The 21,577-nt window shown below is 37.3% G+C and overlaps 3 protein-coding genes and 1 non-coding gene across 4 annotated transcripts; 1 reads left to right on the top strand and 3 right to left on the bottom strand.

Annotated features, from left to right (window-relative positions):
* Window positions 1-6,362: 6,362 nt before the first annotated feature.
* Window positions 6,363-6,524, bottom strand: LOC126716202 (U1 spliceosomal RNA). Its single transcript, XR_007652021.1, has one exon. It is a non-coding gene; the product is annotated as a U1 spliceosomal RNA (small nuclear RNA).
* Window positions 6,525-10,110: 3,586 nt separating this feature from the next.
* On the top strand, window positions 10,111-10,892 carry LOC126713424 (late embryogenesis abundant protein At1g64065-like). Its single transcript, XM_050413177.1, has one exon. It carries the CDS (start codon window positions 10,210-10,212, stop codon window positions 10,858-10,860), a length of 651 nt encoding a protein of 216 aa, XP_050269134.1. The 5' UTR covers window positions 10,111-10,209; the 3' UTR covers window positions 10,861-10,892.
* Window positions 10,893-15,003: 4,111 nt separating this feature from the next.
* LOC126713433 (uncharacterized) lies at window positions 15,004-15,961 on the bottom strand. The gene has a single exon (XM_050413187.1). The coding sequence runs from the start codon at window positions 15,842-15,844 to the stop codon at window positions 15,191-15,193; it is 654 nt and encodes a 217-aa protein (XP_050269144.1). The 5' UTR covers window positions 15,845-15,961; the 3' UTR covers window positions 15,004-15,190.
* A 4,158-nt stretch (window positions 15,962-20,119) lies between these two features.
* On the bottom strand, window positions 20,120-20,915 carry LOC126706412 (uncharacterized). The gene has a single exon (XM_050405848.1). It carries the CDS (start codon window positions 20,848-20,850, stop codon window positions 20,284-20,286), a length of 567 nt encoding a protein of 188 aa, XP_050261805.1. The 5' UTR covers window positions 20,851-20,915; the 3' UTR covers window positions 20,120-20,283.
* Between the last annotated feature and the right edge of the window lie 662 nt (window positions 20,916-21,577).

The raw sequence follows: 21,577 nt of genomic DNA on the forward strand, positions 1-21,577 counted from the left end.
GTCCTGCATGGCTCCCCGGACCACAGACTTGGGGGAAATTAACCACACCACAATTCTTAATAAGTGTTAAACAGAATCTAAGTCCTGCATGGCTCCTCGGACCACAGACTTAGGGGAAATTAACCACACCACGATTCTCAATAAGTGTTAAACAAAACCCAAGTCCTGCATGGATCCTCGGACCACAGACTTGGGGGAAATTAACCGTTATTCGATTCTCATGAGTGTTAAACAGAACCCAAGTCCTGCATGGCTCCTCGGACCACAGACTTGGGGGAAATTAACCACACCACGATTCTCAATAAGTGTTAAACAGAACCCAAGTCCTGCATGGCTCCACGGACCACAGACTTGGGGGAAATTAACCACATCACAATCCTCAATAAGTGTTAAACAGAACCCAAGTCCTGCATGGATCCTCGGACCACAGACTTGGGGGAAATTAACCGTTATTCGATTCTCATGAGTGTTAAACAGAACCCAAGTCCTGCATGGATCCTCAGACCACAGACTTGGGGGAAATTAACCACACCACAATTTTCACTAAGTGTTAAATGGAGCCCAAGTCCTGCACTGATTCTCGGCCACGAACTTGGGAGAAATCAGCTTCGCAGCCGTTTTTGCCTAATTATGAATTATCGCTATTCTAACGTACTCATTCATTTATACTTGACTTTCAGCAGTAAATGACAAAACCAATATCCATTCATGATGAAAACAAAATAGAATAAAGCAACGATATCTGAAATAAAATAATTTTTGTCATTTAATCTTCAAAGTAGCTCGGTTCACAAACATTAGCAATGCTAAACAAAACGAAACACAAAAAGCAAAACAAATGAATTCCTATACTACGTTCCTAAGAGCCCTGAGTCAGAGCAGGCTGATCATCCGCTGCTTGGTTCTCCGGGGCAATCTCCTGGGCCTGTGCAAGGATCTCGCTGATGTGAAGACTGTCCTCGGGTGACTTACCCTGCATAGCTTGCTCCGTGCCCCCAGCCTCGGGAACAGAGGAGTCTGTTGGAAGAGGCTCGGTGGGGGCAACCTCGTCAGGAACCTCACGTATGTCCTCCGGGAAAAAGATGTTCTCAGCCTTCCTGAGATCAGAATCTGCTGGGACGGCTGCCCAATCCAGGGCTACACCCCAAGACACGGTGACGTATTCCCTGCAGACGGTGGCAACTTCCTCGGCCAGTCTAACCTCAGTATCGTGGACTCCACGTTCATATGAAGCCGCCACGGCCTTCTCGGCAGCTTCCCTGGACAAGCGAGCCTCCTCCTTGGTCCTTGCTAGCTCAGCCTTAAGCTCTGAAACCGCCTGCTGCTCCGCTGTCAGCTTCTCCTCAGAGTGGCGGAGCTGTATGCACAGCTCGTTAGCTTGCTTTTCAGCATTTTTGAGGCCAGCTTCTGCACTCGCATTAGCCTTCTTCACCTCCTTTAATTCATTACTCTGATGATCAAAATCTCGTTTGAGATCGCCAACGGCCCTCTCAGCTGCAAAACGGGACTGAGCCTCCCTATGCATGTCCTCACGAGCCTTCTTGGCCCACTCCTCAGCAACAAAAATTTGTTGAGTGACCAGCGCTCGGACGGAAATGAAAGCACTATTAAAACATGACAATAAGAGGGTACACAGTATAGAGACGAGATAGAAGATTCCACTTACCATGGCCATGTCCCTCTTCAGTGACATGAAAAGTTCTGGCTGACGAGTCTTCCTGAGACCCTCCATATCACGGGGCAAGAGAAGAGGCTGCTGCAGGGCCTCGGCCAAGAATGATGCCTGCTCTCATTGGGATTCCCATAGGGTCGCATCCCAGGGGATTGGGGCACCGTCTAACTCGATCCGAGGGAACCATGTTCGTTGTCCCCTAAGAATGGCCGCCTCGTCTCGGCTATCAATGGACCTGGTCCTCTTCTCTCGGGGCTCTGTCGTCTCCTTGCCCTTCTTTTTAGGCCCGGCCTTTTCACGGGCAATCTCTCCTTCCTCCGTCTCTTCTACAGGCCTTTTTCGCCTTAAGTTAGGCATAGGCTACAGCGCCGCATCCGACGACGGAGGGAGAGGAGGAACAGGAGCTTTAGGGGCAGTCTGTCCCTTCGAGACGTCCTTGGAGGTCTGCCCCTTGGTCCTGTTAGATAGAAGGCCCCTGAGGCCAGTCCTTGGCTGCAGATCCATTCCTTCTTCTTCTTCTGTGTCTTCGCTAATATCAGGTTGTGCGATGACTAAACCAGTACCAGGAGCCGCTGAGGCGCGGTCTAAATCAGCGTCAGAGTCCGAGAGCTCTACTACTCTGACCGACGCCTCTCCTTCCTCGGTAAATTGAAACTGGTCTATTTGATCCTCTAAGGATGAATGCGAAGAACCAGCCTCCTCCTCCGGGATAACTACTGGGGGAAAGGCACGTTGGGGAGGTAGTTGAATAGGAGGTAAGTCTGTTGCAGCGAGGAACCCTGGTACGAATACGTCAATGTGTGCCAATCTCGGACTGCCAGCCCTTATAGCTTGGCCGGCCTTTACCAGGGATCGAGTGAGGGGAACGTAGTCCAAAATCAAAGGAGCCGACCGTAGTTGCCCGTCCTCGCTTACGAAGATCTTGGACCTCAGGAGGAAATTTAGAGCCTGGATGTTGACCAAGCTCAGCCGAGGGGATGTTCGCTCCTTGCCTGCAAAGGCCATTAAAAGGTTTATGTTAGTCCGAGGAGACATGCAACCAAACCAACAAGTTTAAAATAAAAGAAAAAAGGGGGGAGAGGAGCTCAAAACTAAGGTCCTCCCCACGGAATCTAGTTCTATGACACCCCACCTAACGTTCCCGCCCTAGTCGGACAATGAAGGCCGTCATGCCATGGTCCGGAGACGATCAAATGGTCGTCCTTCAAGCCTTTGCTGGACTTTGGAAGACAGGATATCAACCTCACTTCGTCAGTCCTGGACTTTAGATAGTATGAGTCGCCGAGCTTATGGCATTCATAAAGATGAACCACGTCGTGCCATGAAAGGCCGAGGTTCATCTGCTCGTTTAGGGCATCGGCACACCCCAGGATCCGGAACAGGTTCGCGGTGCATTGATGAGAGGCCAATCTATGACCACGTAGGTAATCCCTAGTTATTCTCCCCATTGGAATCGTCATTCCTCCTTCCACGAAGGCTATCATCGGAATTGCGACTTCCCCTATTCTCCTCTTGAACAAAATGTCCTCCTGATGGCAATACTCTAAACCTACCTCCGGTGGAATACGATACTTTGCCCTGAAGCCCGCCATACCGGCCAGAGAATCTACCATTTTCTCAAGCCTACCCATCCCCTCTAATCCTAAAACAACTTGAAGGCAGTTTGATTAATGAAGAATAACGAAGAAGAAGCGCGCACTTACGGGTAAGAAGCTCGACGGAGTCTTCAAGAGAATGGCGGCGAAAGTGAGAACGAACTGAAGGAGAAGGCTCTGAGATGTTCTGGATACTGGAGTGCTCGTCAAAAGTGAGGGACGAACGCCTTCAAAACCTTATATACTCAGAAGAAGTTAGACAGACGTACTTCCGTCTGGAGCAAGTGAAACGCTGTCCACCGTAGATCTGGTCTCCAACCGTTGGATTGGGTGAGTGTAAAACCCCAAAAGCTGCAATTACTTTCCCTCGGGTCATTAAACGCCCTCAGCATTAATGAGGCACGTGAGGGCGCACCCCCCCCCTACACGTGTGAAACAGGAATCCACAACGAACTGTCCAGTAGACATCAAAATCCCGTGTTTCCTCCTCGGACCCCGAAGAATGAGCCGGAATTTTGAGGGGCTATTATGGGGGTAAAGTTCGCCAGTCAACGTCGGGCCATAGTACTTGTACTAAGCCCAACCACAATAAGAAGCGAAGACACGAGCAGAGGACCCCCCAGCCCAATCATATTGGGTCGGGCTTGCTTAGGGGCGTCCGAGGAGGAGTACCTCCTCGGACGCACCAAATGGGAGTCCGATTCACACCCTTTACATGGTGAAAGGTCATCCAATATCAAGGAAGAGTGCATGACGTTCGGGGGGGGGGGGGGGGGCAACCACAACTACCGCATTAAATGCAAGGAAGCTACTTTTCCAGCCGCATTAATGTGGAAAGGACAGGAGAACATAATTATCTTGGCCAGTGCAACTCACAGAAAAGAAGGAGGATGTCCTATGGGACAGGCACTCAAGTAGAGGCCCAGATGATTAACAAGTGTAAGGTCATTATCGTAGGAAGGATGCTATATAAGAGAAGAAAATCCCCATGGCCAGGGGATCGCAAGAGGGAGGAAGAAAAGGAGAGAGAAAGAGAAAAGGAGTTGGAGGAATAAAGCATAAGATACAGCCCCATGGACTGTTATCCCAAAAAGCTTAGAGGAATAGCCCCACGTCCAAATGGTTGCATGGCTTGTTCATAACTATGTTCACTCTGTCAAGACCTAGTTCTGTAACCTACTCTTTACAAATTCATTGTTGAGGGACTTTTGGGCCAGAATCGCTTGCCTGTCGGGCCTAAGCCCCAAAAACAGCCCCTACAATAGTCATTAGTTCAGAAAAAATATATATATATATAACAGCGAAAATCTAAACAATTTAATTTGTATGAAAAGCTAACAAAGGCAAAATCTAATTTTGATTCTAATCTAATTTTATCTAAGTTTTGGTTTTATATATATAAATATATATATATATATATATATATATATTACCTAGGTTTATTTATATTGGACTCCTTGTTTTCTACACTGAATTAACTCACTTGACACAAAAACTTTATAATAAAAAAAAAAAAAAAAATTAGATTAGATTAGATTAAATGGAACACGTAACACAAAATTAAACTCTAATTAAAATCCAATTTTTGCACTAAATTATCTCACTTGGCACAAAAATTTTAAAATTTTGTTTAGATAAGACACATGACGCAAAATTAGACTCTAATTAAATTCCAATTTAAAATCTAATTGAATTTTCTTTCAGTTTTATCTATATATATATATATATATATATATATATATATATATATATATATATTATAGGATAATGGTTGTAATGACACGATTTTAGCCTTTTAGGAAGCATGTCTATTACTCTCACATTTAAGTTGACCATCCTCATGGTAAAGCTGAGGTCTAGCTCTGCTATTATCAGTGTGTGCTCCTCGAGCTAAGTTTGGCCTGGTGTAATTTGATCCTATGTTAGTTATATTTATATCATATCATAATTTAGCGTGAGTAGAATGTCAATAATGGGTTAGCACTTTCTAAACACAAGCTCTTTGAGTCAATCTAAGCTTTAAAAAATAATAATAATAAAATAAACAAAACTACTCAATTCATCATCAACCCATGAAAAACAAAACACAAAGTGTTGTGTTGGTTTAATCAAGTGGGTTCTAGGTCCATGGACAGCAACAGCGGTAACAAAAGCTTTGAAATATGGCCCAATTAGTTTACTAAAGAAAACTTGGACAGATATTTTTGTTTTATTAAAAAATCAACATAATTGGGTCAGTTCTGCTTATTTGATGGAGGGTCCAACATTGTGTTTAACAAGCACTGTCCATCTAAAAGGGAAGCAGACTGGGTCAGGATGAGTTATACCAAGGTCATTTCGAATTTAGCTCAAAGCATCTTATGCGATCTAGCTTACCTTAGCACTTGTTCTAACGTGGTTGATATAGAAATGTAATCAAGCGCTGAAGCTTATATTACGATGCACATTGCCCACCACAGGTTCACTTTTATCCGAATAGCAAAAGGAAAAACTACTGCTGTTAAAGGTTTAAAACTATTAAATTTCAAACCAAATTTAGGTTGAAATGATATAGAAATGCGTAATTGTGGCAAAAGAGTTCGAATGTCAGAAGTACTGTTTACTTTTGGATCCTTTACATTATTACATGTATTAGTTGACAAGGGTAAATTTGGGATAATGGGATAACTGGATAAGTACAGTTCCGGTCCTTCCCTGAAATTAAAATTTGAAACATTAATTTCATTTCCCCTATATTGACTACTGCAAATGCTCGGAAGCACACACGGACAAATGTACCGGGGATACAAACAAGAAGTGCAATGTGGGCAATTTCTGAAAAATTATATAAATAGCAATTTTAGAAAAGTTATAACATCATTGTCTAAAAATTAAAATTATAACATCACGCAAGCAATTTCTAAAAAATAAAATTATTAAATCATCACATGACTCGAGCATGACCATGACATGACATTTACGGCAATTCATTTGTGCACCCCAGATGAGGTGTGACACCAAATCCCTTGCTTCCTAGCTCATCCATTTGTTAGATACTGAACTACCCAAACTCATCCAAATAATAACTTGAGATCAAATTTTAGTTTATAATTAGGCAGGGGCCGCGCGAACGCAGGCCCCCTGTGCAACAAATAATGACGTAGGATCTTCCACTTGGGAAGACCTTAGGCGGACACCCCTCCTTTAAGTGCAATGGAGGTCACCAACCTAGGCCATGAGCCTTTTTGATCACCCATTGACCCCGTCCAGGTAAGTATGTTATTCCATTTGCCCTGCGCCTGCTTTATACAATGCGTTGGGCTCTCCTCTCTTGTTTCCAATCAATGTGGTACTTGAATAACGATTCTCAAAGATAACAAACCCCAGGGACGCACAATATAGTAATGTTTTAGAAACTGAGATAGTATTTTATAGAATATGATAATCAAAATATTTTTCTATAGAATCTTTTTGATATTCTCTCTTTTATAGAATATGATGCTGCCTGAATACCTACACTATATAACATAGCATTTCATAAAGGGTCCTCCAAGGCTCTAGGAAATTAATTACTCGAATGTAGTTAAAGACGAACTTGAAGTTTAAGCCAACCAAAATATAGGACTTTCATTTAATACAGAAGTTTTATAAGTTGTGAACTTGAGATAACTGTCACTGATAAAGTCACCAGAATAAAGGGAGAGACAATAGTCATACACTCATGCTCAGAATTTTAATTTGCAGGCACAAAAGGCATTTCTTTTATATAAGTCGTGATGTTGTACAATTAAAAATAACCGCAGTTAACATACACATATCATATATAATATATATGTTTCTACCTAGTTATTAATGGACCATACATATTTATAGTATGGACAAAACTTAGATTCAATAGTTTAAATGTTGTTCCTTAAATTTCTCTCTTAAGATTCAGTCATGTAGCTTAATTAAAAAATATACTTCCATCCCATGAGAAAAAATACACATGGCAGAATCTTAAAAAGGGAACCTAAGAAACAACAATTTTTTTTTTTTTTTTGAGAAACAAACACACACACACAAGGGAGAGAGAAAGAGGTTCTAATACAAAGGCATACCACAACTCCACTTAAAAGCCATGGTAACTTTTAAGGGAGGGTGGGACAAGTTATACTACACATAACACACTCTCTTAAGCAATATAAGACAATCTAAGGAACAGCATTTTTGTACTGTATCTAAGTCTTGTCCTTATAGTATTACATAAATGATTTATAAATTTGAATTATTTTTATTTACACAAAAAAATTACTCACAAAAGTAAAATTAGGAATGGCAACGGGTCGGGTTCGGACCGGGTTTTTCTATATTCGGACCCGGCCCGTTAACTAAACGGGTTTTTTCCTGGGCCCCACGGGCCCCGTTAAAGGACTGGGCCCAATTCGTGGCCCAACCAAAAAAAAAAAAAAAAATTTCAGATCCAAACACAATCACAAACACAAACAAAGAAATCACAAACACAAATTCAAGATCTACATTTTCCCTTTCAAAATCACAATCCAAAAACAAAAATTTCAGATCTATGATTTTCATTTTCCCTTTCAGAAATCATAAACACAAACACATATACAAACATAAATTCACATGATTGAGGCGAACTGAACCCAGAAAAAAAAAATAGAAAAAAGAAAAAAAATGGAGACACTGCGAGATCAGCGACGGCGAGGACGAAACAGAGTTGAGACTTGAGAGAAACGGGAACGGCGAGGACGAAACTGCCTCCTTCCCTTCTTAAATCTGTCGGAACGGCGAGGATATTTAGCTCTTCTGGTATCGGTACTTCCATCTGTCAGAAACGAGAGTCCTGCTAGCTTTTTTCTGATGAGTTCATGATGTTCATCTATGGCTGTGCGTGTGAGATCACTGAGAGATGAAGAGATAAGAGGCAGTGATTGAGAGAGCTGAGGAGATGAGAGGCGTGAGAGGCTGAACTGAGGAGAGGAAATGAAAATTTAGGGTTTAACTATATATATATATATATAGGAGGGTAATTTAGTAATTTTATATATAATATAACCGGGTCTTAACCGGGTCGGGTTTCGGGTTTTTTTAATAAAACCCGGACCCGACCCGAACCCGCTTCGGGTTTTTTTTTTAAAACCCATACCCGACCCTATTCTTTATCGGACCGGGTAAAATCTGGCCCATTAGGATCGGACCGGGCCGGGTATCCGCGGGTCGGATCTAAATTGCCATCCCTAAGTAAAATCATTCAAACTCTCTCTTCTTCTAATTTTATATATAGGGTTATATATATGATTAGATTTTTTATGGTTTATTTATATTGGACTTCTAGTTTTCTACATAAAATTAACTTACTTGGTACAAAAATTTTAAATGGAACACGTGGCGCAAAATTTGACTATATATATATATATATATACACTGAAAATTGCATAAGAATTGAAGTTGAGAGAACCTATAGCTCGAACCATAAATGAAAATGAAAAGTTGGGAGAAAAGGACAAAAATAGTAGCGTCTTGTAGCCATTTCTTGGTATGGATTCATTTTAATCTGTGTGAGTTTATAGAACTTCTTTTTCAATCTAGTAGTCTCATGTTAGATTTTGTGATGAAACAGGATTGGGGGTCTAGGATGCAACTTTTGGTTATATAATCTCAATTATGCTTCATCAGTGAACAACACATTGAAAACCACAGACAATTTAAAGTCAAAAGAATGGAAATAAGTGAGGTAGCAGTTATGTGATACGCCTACAGCAAGTTCAAAACTCACCATATGGGTCTCCTGTTAGACTTTAGAAAAGCTTAAGATCATCAAAATATTTTTGGATAACATATGAAGGGCTATGGGTAAATGGTGTGGGAAAATTTATATAGCAAATGTCAAATATGAATAACTATGTAGCAAGTTTTAGGACTTGTCAAATATTTCATTAGACCTGACAAATTAGATTTTTAACTTGGAGTAAACACGGGTTGACCCAACCCAACTTGATGCCTTTTTCAAAACTTTTTTTTAAGGATAATGGGATATGTAGCGCTATGGGTAAATGGTGTGGGAAAATATATGTGGCAAATAGCAAATTTCAAATATGAATATTTCTAGCGCTAGATCTACTATTAACATTGAATAGATTGGAGTGCAATTCATATTAATATACATTTATTCTTCTTTACATAATATGTTATGTTCTATTTATAAAGTTTTATTTTTTTTAGTTATCATTCTAGGTAATATAAATTTATTATTACTTTACAGTTTACACACAATAGAAACAGATGCACTTAAGATGGATTCTTTACCTAATATTTAGTGTTTTTTTTTTTCTTTTCTTTTATGATGATAATGTGAACTTTGAAAATATCTGTATATTTAACTTCTATTTTTGAGAATTTTGTTATTTTTGGCATTTAGTCTTATTTCTATTTTTATTTATTTTACATGTGAAAAAATTCAGGTTACCCATAACCCGACCTAACTAGTAGCGTTTGCTAGATCTGCATTTCATGGTTACCGTGTAAAGAGTGCCACATACCGTATGTTGTTCCCTTAATTAAAGAGACCTAGACGTCAATTCTATCCTGTAGAAGCAAAACGACACGTTTTTTAGCAAAAAGAATAGAATCGTGTCCTCTTTCAAATTTTTAATAAGTAAATTCTTACTTGCTAGACCATCTAGAAGTCAAATATAACAACCAACACGCGTTTTATTACTGAAAGAAAAATATACCTTGTTAAGTAACCTTAAACAGGAAGTACTCAACCCATAATTCACTCCATCACATACATTGTCCAAACCTATATATGGCAGACATGTCTCCCCACAATTTCCACACCAAAAAAAAAAAAAAAAAAAATCCTTTTCATTTTAAATTCCTTTCACAAAAGGGAACTATAACACAAAGAGACAAAAAAAAACACTCTTGATTGTTCACTGTTTCCAAGAGAATTAGAAAATGGCGCAGAAAACAAACCAACAAGTGAACCCTTTGGGACCAGAAAGTAAGGAGCCTAGAAGTGATGAAGAGTCTGGCTCTAAAACATCTGCAGAGGAGCTCAAGCGAAAGAAAAGGATCAAATTGGCCATATATATTGCTGCTTTTGCTGTGTTTCAAACCATAGTCATCTTGGTTTTTGCACTCATTGTAATGCGTGTTAAGACTCCAAAAGTCAGGTTGGGCAATGATGTTACATTCCACAACGTGACCACTGGCAACTCAACATCACCTTCCTTTGATATAAACTTCACAACCCAATTGAGGGTTAAGAATGCAAACTTTGGTCCTTATAAATATGATAGCACCATTGCCACATTCATGTACAAGAGTGTGACTGCAGGGCAAGTCACTATTCCTAAGGGTAAGGCTGGGCTGCGTTCGACCAAAAAAGTTGGTGTCACACTAAATGTGAATTCAAAGGACTTGCCAAGTTCTGCCAATCTTGCAAGTGACTTAAAAAGTGGGTTGTTGATGCTAAACAGCCATGCCAAGCTTAGTGGGAAAGTGGAATTGATGTTTATAATGAAAAAGAAGAAGTCTGTCGAAATGAACTGCACCATGACTATCAATTTATCATCAAAGGAGATCCACTCTATGATTTGCGAGTGACCATAAAGCTGTTTATCTTCCTTAATTAGTTTTTATTTTTCAGATTCATTTTAGCTGGATTTTTTTTTTTTTTTGGTTGTTCATAACTTCATATTATATTTTTTTAGCAATAAATTTGTTAGAACTCAATTTACCTCGCTAGTGCACTCCCCCCACCCGCCCTCCACCTAACAGACTAAAAGAAAGAATGAAATGCTAAGAACAATATGTGTTCTTACTTACAAAATGGTTATCTACAAATATTACAACCTATTGACAAATGTAGTTGTCTTATAAGAAGACAAAATAAAAAAATAAAATAAAAATTATACAAAAATAGAATGCAAATCCTTTGTACCACTCCATGGGTACCACTCTTACCCATGGAGTGGTACACAAAAAGTGACACAGAGAATTTGTATTTCAAAAATAAGTTCTAGATTATTTGATCGGAATATTTTACCCGCCATATATATATACTAGCCTCATCACACGCATTCCACACGTGCAAGGAGGTTTTTTGTATTTTTTATAGTTCGATGCCTTAATCTTTCAGTTTGAATTTATCTATTATTAGTGAGGTTATACAAAAATGGATTTTTAAGAAGCTAAAATTTAACATTTTGAAAATTAGGAAACTACTTGGTTTAGTGTATGCTAATTTTTAGGAAAGTTTCTTTGGTAATTTTTTGTTTTTGAATTTTGTTGAATTACAATTTTAACCCTTTTTTTTTAGGAATAAAGGTTATCTAATTATAAGTACTTATGAGGTGTGAGGGCAAGGACCAGAGTTCAAGTCTCTAGGATATAACTTCACACACATATACACTTAAATTAAGTTATAGTAGAATTTTTATCTAGTATAAAAATAAATAAAAAATCAAATTAGATTGGAGCATTTTTTACATTTTTTGAAATCATAACTAACTTTCTAAATCCACTTAATATATATATATATATATATATATATATATATAATATAATATAATATAATATTAAAATTGTTATTGTAAGAACTCGATTTGTAACGATCCCAAACTGGTATTGGATTCGTACATTGAAAGCCCAAACAATAAAATTTGTAGAGTGTGGGTGTCCAAGAACTAGGTTAACTCTTCAAGAAAAACGATTAAACCTCATGTTTATAGATAGATTAGCACAGATATAACGACCAATTTTTCCTTGGAACAAGTTCAGTTCTTTGGTTCATAAGGTTTTCTTCTAAGTATTCTCTGTTTTTTGATGTTCCGATCTTTTTCCCTCAATGCCTTCTTTCATGTTATATACTGCCATTTTGATATCATCTTCACCACACACATGTAGGTTGGGTTCGGGAGATTTCTTTCTGTCCCATCTAACACCTTCTGGAACCTCCAACCAGCAGCTGTAAGGCTGTTTCATCACTGTTCAGGCATCACCTCCACATTAATGCGGCCAGAGAGTTGGTTGAGAGGCAATTAATGCGGAGGCAGCTGCTGTCATAGATATTTGTTTCCCTTTTCTTTCTTACCCTTGACCCCATATCCCACTTTTTGTGGTAACGTAGTTCCGAAGTATGTTTATAACAAGGTGGCGTTCAGGTTGTCCTCGGACTCATATTGCCGAGAAGGATTTTGTCCTCAGATGAATACTGGACTCACCTTACGTGATATCTACTCTTCCTTTCGTTTGGTTACCCTTACAACCTGATTTGGGCCTCCTCGGACAGCTTTACGTTCTCGGATGGGCCACAGGCCCAATTTACACGACTTTAATAATTTATTGATTAGCCGACCCCCACAGTTATCAACTAAATAAAAAATTGCAAATTAGCATAACAATGATTATGATTGGTGTGATTTGAACAACATATTGAATAAACGGCTACATTACTTTTTTGTGTTTGGTGAGTGTTGGAAAAAAGTAAAAGCAACCGGATGTTTTATCATTTGAGAGAAGAAAGTCCTTAAAATGCAGAGAATATTTAGTATTTGGACATTGCATGAAGTGTTCTAACTAAAAAATCCCTTGTCAACATTTTTGTCCTAAAAGCTTAGAGATGAAATCTCCCATGCACACCATCAATGACACATAGTTTGCATAATTTTTAGGACAAAATTTGTAATATCTTTAACATCTCTCAAAACTTATAAATTGAAACTGGCAGTAACTCTAATGGGTATCAAATCAATAATATAATATAAAAAAATTAAATTCTTAATTACGTTTTTTCTTTTATATTTAAAATTTGACACACTAGTTTATGAAGTCTACATAGTAAAATACTATATAATATCTTTAACATCACTTTATTGATAAGAAAGAATTCAAATGTCATCCTAACCGACTATGGGCACCACCATTGATCAATTCATCTCTACAACTGCAGGCAACTAAGCAGAATAATTAGTAGAAACAGCTTGAAAGAATGATGCACTAGCTCTTTTTTCTTTTCTTTTTTTTTTTCTTTTTTTTTTTGGAGGAACCAATGAGGGCACTAGCTAGTTGTTGGATTTCGATCGACCCAATTGATTGGAAAGGCTGTAGAAAAGTTAGTGCGCAAATTAAGTGGTCAAACAATTCATTGCAATTGTCCAAAGTGATTCTTGCATTACATGATACGCAATGGTATACTCTTTTTTTTTTTTTTTTGAGAGAGAGAGAGAGAGAGAGAGAACGCACGGTATGCTTGAAAGCAATTTTTGTTGACAAAATCGGAACCAGTTCATACTTCATAATGAAGCCTGCTTATTTTAGGTTTCACAAATAATATAGTATTTAGCTTCTGTTGACACATGGGCTGCCAGGAGACTTATTTATTTATCTTAATTTATGAACCGCCGATGTATATTGCGGGAAAGCGGACAAAGTTTGAATCTAATTTCTTCGTTGAAGAGCTTATTAGTTAATAATAATAATAATAATATATATATATATATTAACATTACGCCTCTTAAATAACTTTTTAATAGAATATAATTTTAGAAATTTAAAATTTAAACATTTTTATATGTAAAGTAGTTATTGATCTCTAATCATCTTGATATCTAGCAATCATAAAAAATAAAAAATGCAACATAATTTAATAATAAAAAATTATTAAGTGATGTAATACTATTATAAGTTACACCACATACAATGATGACACAAACTATTATGGTACTGGTGACTGCAACTGTAATGGTGATGGTGACACTTGACAAGGCAAACAAAAGTGGAGAATCCTCCCAATATTTTGAAAATCTCTCTTTTCAAATTTGATAATAAAAGACTCAATTTGCTCAGAATTTGAGATTCAAAACTCTTGTTTTTGTTTATGTACAAATGATTGTGAGGTCAAATCTATGTTCTCTATTTGGTAATATATAGACGTTTGGTTCACAGTTAAATGCGTATGACTAGTTTGTTGGTGAGATTTATATAAAGTGCATATGTGATTTGTTTTGAAAACTCATCTCGGTTTTCTTCATGAAAGCCTTCTATTTAGTTGCTAAGAAGTTGAAATCTTTGTCATTTTGGTTTGATAGTTGTAATATTTTACTCTAATCCTTAATTGCATCTCGTTTTCCTTTTGCAGATCAAGTTGTATAGATGCTGGATTTAGCTGAATCGTGTCTTTTATGAGCTAAGATTATTAACCATTGGTGGTGAAGGTGTAAGTGCTCGGTACTATGTTGTGTATCTCGAGTTTAATTGAGTTTTTTTCTTTTTTTCAGGGCAGTACACATGACTTAAATTTTTTAAAATTTTCAATTGTATATTATCCAGTTTTAATAAATAAATAATTTAACAAATAAGTGAATGAAAATGCACTAAAACTAACAAAGCTGCTGACTTGCTTGCTAAGCTTGGCCGCTGCCAATCTGACTCCTTTATTTCCTATGTAACGCCTCCTTTTGTTGTTATGGAGGCACTTGCTTTTGACTGTGATGCTGTACCTTATACCCATATTATTCGGCTCCAACCGCTTATGATTAATATAATTATTCCCGTATTTTACCCCCCCCAAAAAAAAAAAAAAAAAAAATTTGAAAACGCATTAATCTACTCAATAATCATTGCGTCAGGCGAGGGGCCAGTCCGTGACTAGCTGAGAACAAGGTGTTTGGGTGTTCACCCTTGCACTATTTTATTTTTCTTGACTTTATTTTTTTAATTATTTATTTTACAAATGAACACATGACATGAGATCGTGATCAATATATTATATATACAACTAAATACCAAATTACTAAAAATTCACACGGACTCCAAATATATAAAAATAAAAATAAAAAAAGCGGTAAACCACTATATCAGAGAGTAGCAATAAAAAAAGGTGTGTCCCATATTCTATTTCTTCAGGCAAAACAAAAGCAGCTTAATTATGTCATCATTCGCAGATCAAATCTTTGAGTGCCTTGGAGGTCAAATTGATAATCATCGTGCAATTCATTTCTGTGGCCTTCTTCTTCTTCATCACAAACATCAATTCAACTTTCCCAGTAAACTTGGCCTGGCCATTCAAAGTCAAGACCTCATTTTTAAAGTCATTTCCAAGATTACTTGACGTGGTTTTCAATGCATCTGAATTCACATTTACCGTGACACTAACTTTTTTGGTGGAACGTAGACCAGCTTTTCCCTCTGGAATAGTGACTCGCCCCACGTTCACGTCCTGGAATTTGAAATTGGCAGTGGTGCTATCATACTTGTAGGGACCAAAATTTGTGTTCTTCACCCTAACTTGGGCTATGAAGGTTATGTCAAAGGAAGGCGATGTCTCATTATTGTCAGTGTTCAATTTGCTGAACGTGACATCAGTGCCCAACCTGACCTTAGGGGTCCTAACACGCATCACAGTGAGAGCAAAGACCAAGATGACAATGGTCTGAAACACAGCAAAAGCAGCAATATATATAGCCAACTTGATCCTTTTCTTTCTCTTGAGCTCCTTGGATTGCAAAGTGTTGGATTCTTCATCACTTCTGGGATTCCCATTTGATGGTGCCAAAGGGTACACTTGCTGATTTGTCTTCTCAGCCATTTTCTTCACTGATTAGAAATTTAATTTGTAAAAAGAAAATATGAAAAATATTTCTCTAGGATAATGTATGAATCGAAAGGAGTGGAGTTTTGGTGGCTGTGGTTGGAGAGCTATATGTTAGAGACTATATGTAGTGAAATATGTTAATACATGTTAGAGTGTTTGTGGGGACAAGCTTCCAGGAAAGTGTGATACAAGTGCATAAAGTCTTAACTGGTGTTAACATTACTCTATGCCTATTACCGAACGCGTCAGTCGTCACAGGTTGGAATTTCTGACTTCTAGAGGGTCTTCTCCCATCATCACGACTTTGGCGAATAGCTTTTGAGGTCTTACTTTACAAATATGTGGATATTTTTATATAAATATATATAGAAACTTCTATTCTATCCGTTGATTAGACGACTTTTTTATTTATTTAATGAAACGGAAAAATATTATTAGATGGTGTTTATTACATACAACTTTTCACACACAATTACTTAGATTTTGAACTAAAAAGCTAAAAATACAAGATGAGGAGCAAGCCTAGCTATCCAGCTGAGCTTCTTCACTGATTACATTTACAAAATACTTAAAAAAATAAAAAATAAAAAAGATTACATTTACAAAAGAAAGGAGCCCATGTCCAATATCAAAGGAACCTGAAAAAGGAATTCGCTAAAGACCATAAGAGCCTCCACCAGAAGTTACTTTATCTATTTTATCTACATACATGCTACAGCAGTGAATCTATTTTAGCTTTTAACACAATAAAATAATATAAACATCACAATAAAATAATATATTCACTACAATAAAATAATATATCCTATACAATAAACAACAATCACAACCACCTTCAACCGCCACCGTTACCGTCGCCGCCGCTGCCACCACCGCAGCCACCACTGCCGCCGCCGCCACCGCCACAGGAAAAAAACAGCAAAAATGATGACACAAACCCAGAAAAATTAAGCCAAAACAACGAACACCCAAATGAAAAAAAAATTCATTGACCTGACAACACACCATTTTTCACCACAAAATAACACCATAAATGATGACACAAAACCCAGAAAAATTAAGCCAAAACAACGAACACTCAAATGAAAAAATTCACTAATTCATCAAAAAATATGAAAAAATTCACTGACCCGACAACACACCATTTTTCACCACAAAATAACACCATAAATGATGACACAAATCCAGAAAAATTAAGCCAAAACAACGAACACCCAAATGAAAAAATTCACTAATTCATCAAAAAAAAAAAAAAAAAAAAAGATGAAAAAATTCACTGACCTGACATGGATTGGCTGGGACTGTGAGGTCTGAGGCGATCTGAGAGAGATGGGCAGCTGGGACGACGGTAGGTCGAGCTTCGGCTGGAACGGCGATGGGTAGAGTTTCGGCTGGGACGACGGTGGGTCGAGCTTCGGTTGGGACGGCGTCGGTCAGCTTGAGAGTGATGAGATGGTGAGATGGTGAGATGGTGAGAGTGAACCAGATGGTTTTAGAGAGGTGAGATGGAGAGATGGGAGCTTGAGAGTGATGAGAGAGAGGACGGTAAGATGAAGAATAAAAAGAATGAAAAAAAATAAACAGCCAAGCATTATTTTAATCGGGAGGGCTTAATAAAAAAAAAAAGAAAAAAATTTAGATGACTGCTATAGTGCACATCTATAGATAGATGTGCACTATAGCAGTTCAGCTAAAAATTATTGCTTTGGCTCCTTTGCTACGTGACCCTATTTGGTATTTTGGTGGAGCTAAAATAGCATTATAGCTATTTAGCTCCACTGCTACAAATGCTCTAAAGAGCTTGTCCTATATTTGCTTCTGTATTGACGTACCCATACTTTTAGTTTTCCACAAGTCTTGTGGATTAAAAATATGAAAAATCTAACTGTTTATTTACAATATTAAAGTGTTGTAAGTTAAACAAAAAGGAAAACCTTTGAACATTTTCTTAGAGCATTTACAGCAAGATTGCTAAAATATATAGATTTTAGCAACTCAAAACACTACTTTATCTATTTTAACAACTCACTTTATAATATACCCAACATTAAAAGTTTTATATTTTTTACCACGTCATTAAAATATTATTTCTTTATTATTTTTTAATTCTTTTTTTTATTCTCAATCTGCATCTCTTCCTCTCTCTTTCTCTATGTGTATTTCTCTTATACCAAACAAAAACAACCAACCCACCACTCACAGCCACCCCAACCACCACCACCATCAGAAAACCAAACCCACTGCAAAACTGAAACTCATTGCCATTGCCCACACCCATTGCCTCCGGCCACAACTACCTACAACCTCAACCCCCAACTACCAAAATCACAAACAAGTCATAAACCCAAAACCATTTCACAATCCCAAAACCAAATCACAACCAAATTACAAACCCAAAATCAAATCACAACAAATCATAAACTCAAACCCACAACCGTTGAACCACCAAGAACAAACAAAAACAAAATCCTAGAAAAAAAAAAAATCAAAACCCACGAAACACCACAGAGAGAGAGAGAGAGAGAGAGAGAGGGTTGGAGCCGGAGCCACCATGTGAGAGGAGAGAGTTGTGACAAAGACACAGGAGAGAGAGGAGAGAGAAAAGACTTGAGGAAAAAAGAGAGAGAAGAAGAGACATTGGTGGAATAAAAAACTGATTTTTATGTTTAACTTGATGCTACAGTGAGTTGTTATAGATAATAGCTAACTGTAGCTGAAACCTAAAATATTTTCAATCCTTTAGTTTAAAAAGCTCAATTTACTTTAGTACTTGGTTTTTATAACTTTTATGATGCATTTAGTTTATCTATTGCCTTCTTGCTTTAGTTTCTCTTTATTGCATCATATACTTGTTGGACATGCAATTAGTTTTTGCATTGCACTTAATTGCTTGCGTGTCCGGATGTTCATTTACTCGATAAATGTTCATTGTAGTCATTTCTTAATGACTGTTCATGTTTGATCAAGTTATGAGTTATGTTTATATCTTAATTGGTTTTACTTGATCACACTTTACTTGTTCTATATACAAGCCTCGATTTCTACTTGTCTCAAGCTTAATGAAGTTATTTGTTATGTGCAAATGTTTCAGGTTTCAGATATATATGGTACAAGTTCTTCACAATTTTTGGATTTAGGTGTGAATGAGTTTTGCCTCTGTTCCCAAATTCACATTTTAAGTCTAGAGTCTATTTAGGGGTTTTGTCATAGAATAGCCAAAGGGGGAGATTGTAAAGTTATGATTTACAAATATGTTTTTGTTGGATTCAATTCCATGTCAAATTTGATTGTATTTTACGAAATTGTAAGGAGACTTTTAAAGAGAAAACCCTAGAAATACACTTGAGAGTTAGAGATTATAAACCCACAAACATCTACACAATTTCTTTTAGTTTTCCTCTACTCCTACCTCTCCAATTACAAATCCTTGAAAGGTTCTTAGCCCAAACACTTACCTCACCCAATCTGAGTGTTGAGAAAAATTTTGGTGCATGTGGGAAGTATTGAAAGAAGCCATTGACTAGCAAATGCAATTTGAGCTAATTACGGGATTCAAATAACTAGTGAAAACAAGACTCGGTGAAGTCCGTTGGGAGCTGAAACTCAGAGGGTTCAAGTACATTGAGTTGATTAGGCTCGGAGAGTCTTTTTGATATCCTTGTACTCCAACTTTATTTACTAGTGGATCATTTCGGCTTGGAGGGTCACAGAGAGGTTTTTCGCTGAGTACTTCAGTTTCTTCTTCGATAACACGTCTCGGTGTTATCTCGTTGTTTGCATCTCTCTTCCCTTACTTTTTATACTTTATTCTCATTGTTTATTGTATATGCATTTGCTTTAGAGTAGTTCCGACCTTATTGCGTTACACTTACTCTTATTCCACACTTAGTTAAGTAAGGTAAAAGCAATCTAGCCGTTTATTTAAAATTAAAGGTCTAAACAAGCAGTAGTATTTTACACTATTTGAGCTTTCAGTTTCTTCTACCTTATCCAGATTGGATGCACAAGATACTCCTTCAATTTTAAATTGCATGGAGTACTAGTGTAGTTCATTAGAGAGTGTAGATTCTATGCAAATTTTATTTCCATACAGTCAAAGTGCTATACTAAGTTATGTAACTGTGTGTCAAAGTGGGGGCGTGAATTGTGATAAGAATTCAACAGCACTCTCCATCACATTTGGTACGATTTTTCTAGTAAGAAAATAACTTTCCTTCAATTTAAAATGTCAATTAAACCATCACATGAGATAATACAGAGAAGTATATATAGTGAAATAATATGAAGTTTAGTTTAGGAGACTTAAGCTCTATTTATTACAATGAAGAAATAAATTATAAGAAATAAGTAATTAACCCCAGACTATATCAACACGAATCCAAGGGCCATTTAAATTATTGAAAAAAGGAAAATATATTGAAGGACCAGACATGTCATTCGCAATCCAAATTGTGAACAGCCCTGGTTTCCAATTGAACAGTCATTGTACAGTTCATCTTTGCAGTCTTGCGCTTCTTCATCACCTTCATCAGTGTCACCTTACCTCTCAAACTCGCAAGACCAGTCAGTGTCAAATTCCCAGATTTTAGCTCATTGGTCAGTTTTGCACTATCTGTGACCCCATTGGAGCTAATGTCAATTGTGACATTAAACCTCTTGGTCTTCCTAGCATTGGCACGTCCCTTAATAATATCACCATCACCCACTATCACATCCCCATAAGTCACATTAGTAGTGGTATTATCAAACCTGAAATGGCCAAAATTCTTATTCTTCACTGCAATTTCAGCAATTAAATTCATGCTGAAGGTAGGAGAGCCTGTTGTATTATACTTGAGATTTTGGACCGTCACAGATGTTAGCCTTACGCTTGGAGTTTTGATGCGCATCACTGTCAATGCGAAAACAAGAATTATTATGGTCTGGAACACTACCCCAGCAATGATATATGCATAACATTTCATTTTTTGCATGTTCTTCAATTTCTGAGACTCCAACATGGCTGGATATATGTGGGATTGGTCTATAATTTCAAGGGTCTAACTAGGTGGTTCCTTTTTATGTTTGTAGTTGGATTGATGTAACGGGTTTAGTTTCTCTTATTATATATAGCAACTTGATGAACCAAGGACTTCCACATATCTTTGATATTCATGGAAAGTGAACATAATTAATGTGCAATACTTTTCTTACATATTGGCCGTGTTGAATATGAGAATTTTGGTATTGTCATTTGTCAATAGAGGAGCTTGGACGATATTAAAATTTGAACAATTAATGCTCCAAAAGAGCCTGTGATGTGAAATTTCCCTATTGATCCAACTCAGCAATCTAGAAACAAGTTCATCTAGATTGCTGAGCTGGACCAATAGGGAAATTTGTTTTTGAAAAGGCCTGTGATTTGAATGGTGACTCGCGTCTAACCTCCTAAAGTCCAATTACCACGTCTTAGTCCAAAAATAAAATCAAGTTGGCAAGGCTTGACTTACAGGTTCCAGTTTCCATCATGACTGCTAAGTTCATATATATGCCAAGACATGAAAACTAAGGGTCGACTTTGACAAACGTTGCTCAAATATCAATCTCCCAATTAATATATAATATATATATATATATATATCAGCTTGTTTTTCTGAACTTTTTGTTTGTTTGCTGGTTGATTTACTATTTGTATTGACTTTCTTTCTCACAACTAACATCAAAGCTATATGGAATCTAGTAAACCCA

Source organism: Quercus robur, chromosome 2 (genome assembly GCF_932294415.1).
Source record: "Quercus robur chromosome 2, dhQueRobu3.1, whole genome shotgun sequence".
NCBI classification, from domain to species: domain Eukaryota; kingdom Viridiplantae; phylum Streptophyta; class Magnoliopsida; order Fagales; family Fagaceae; genus Quercus; species Quercus robur.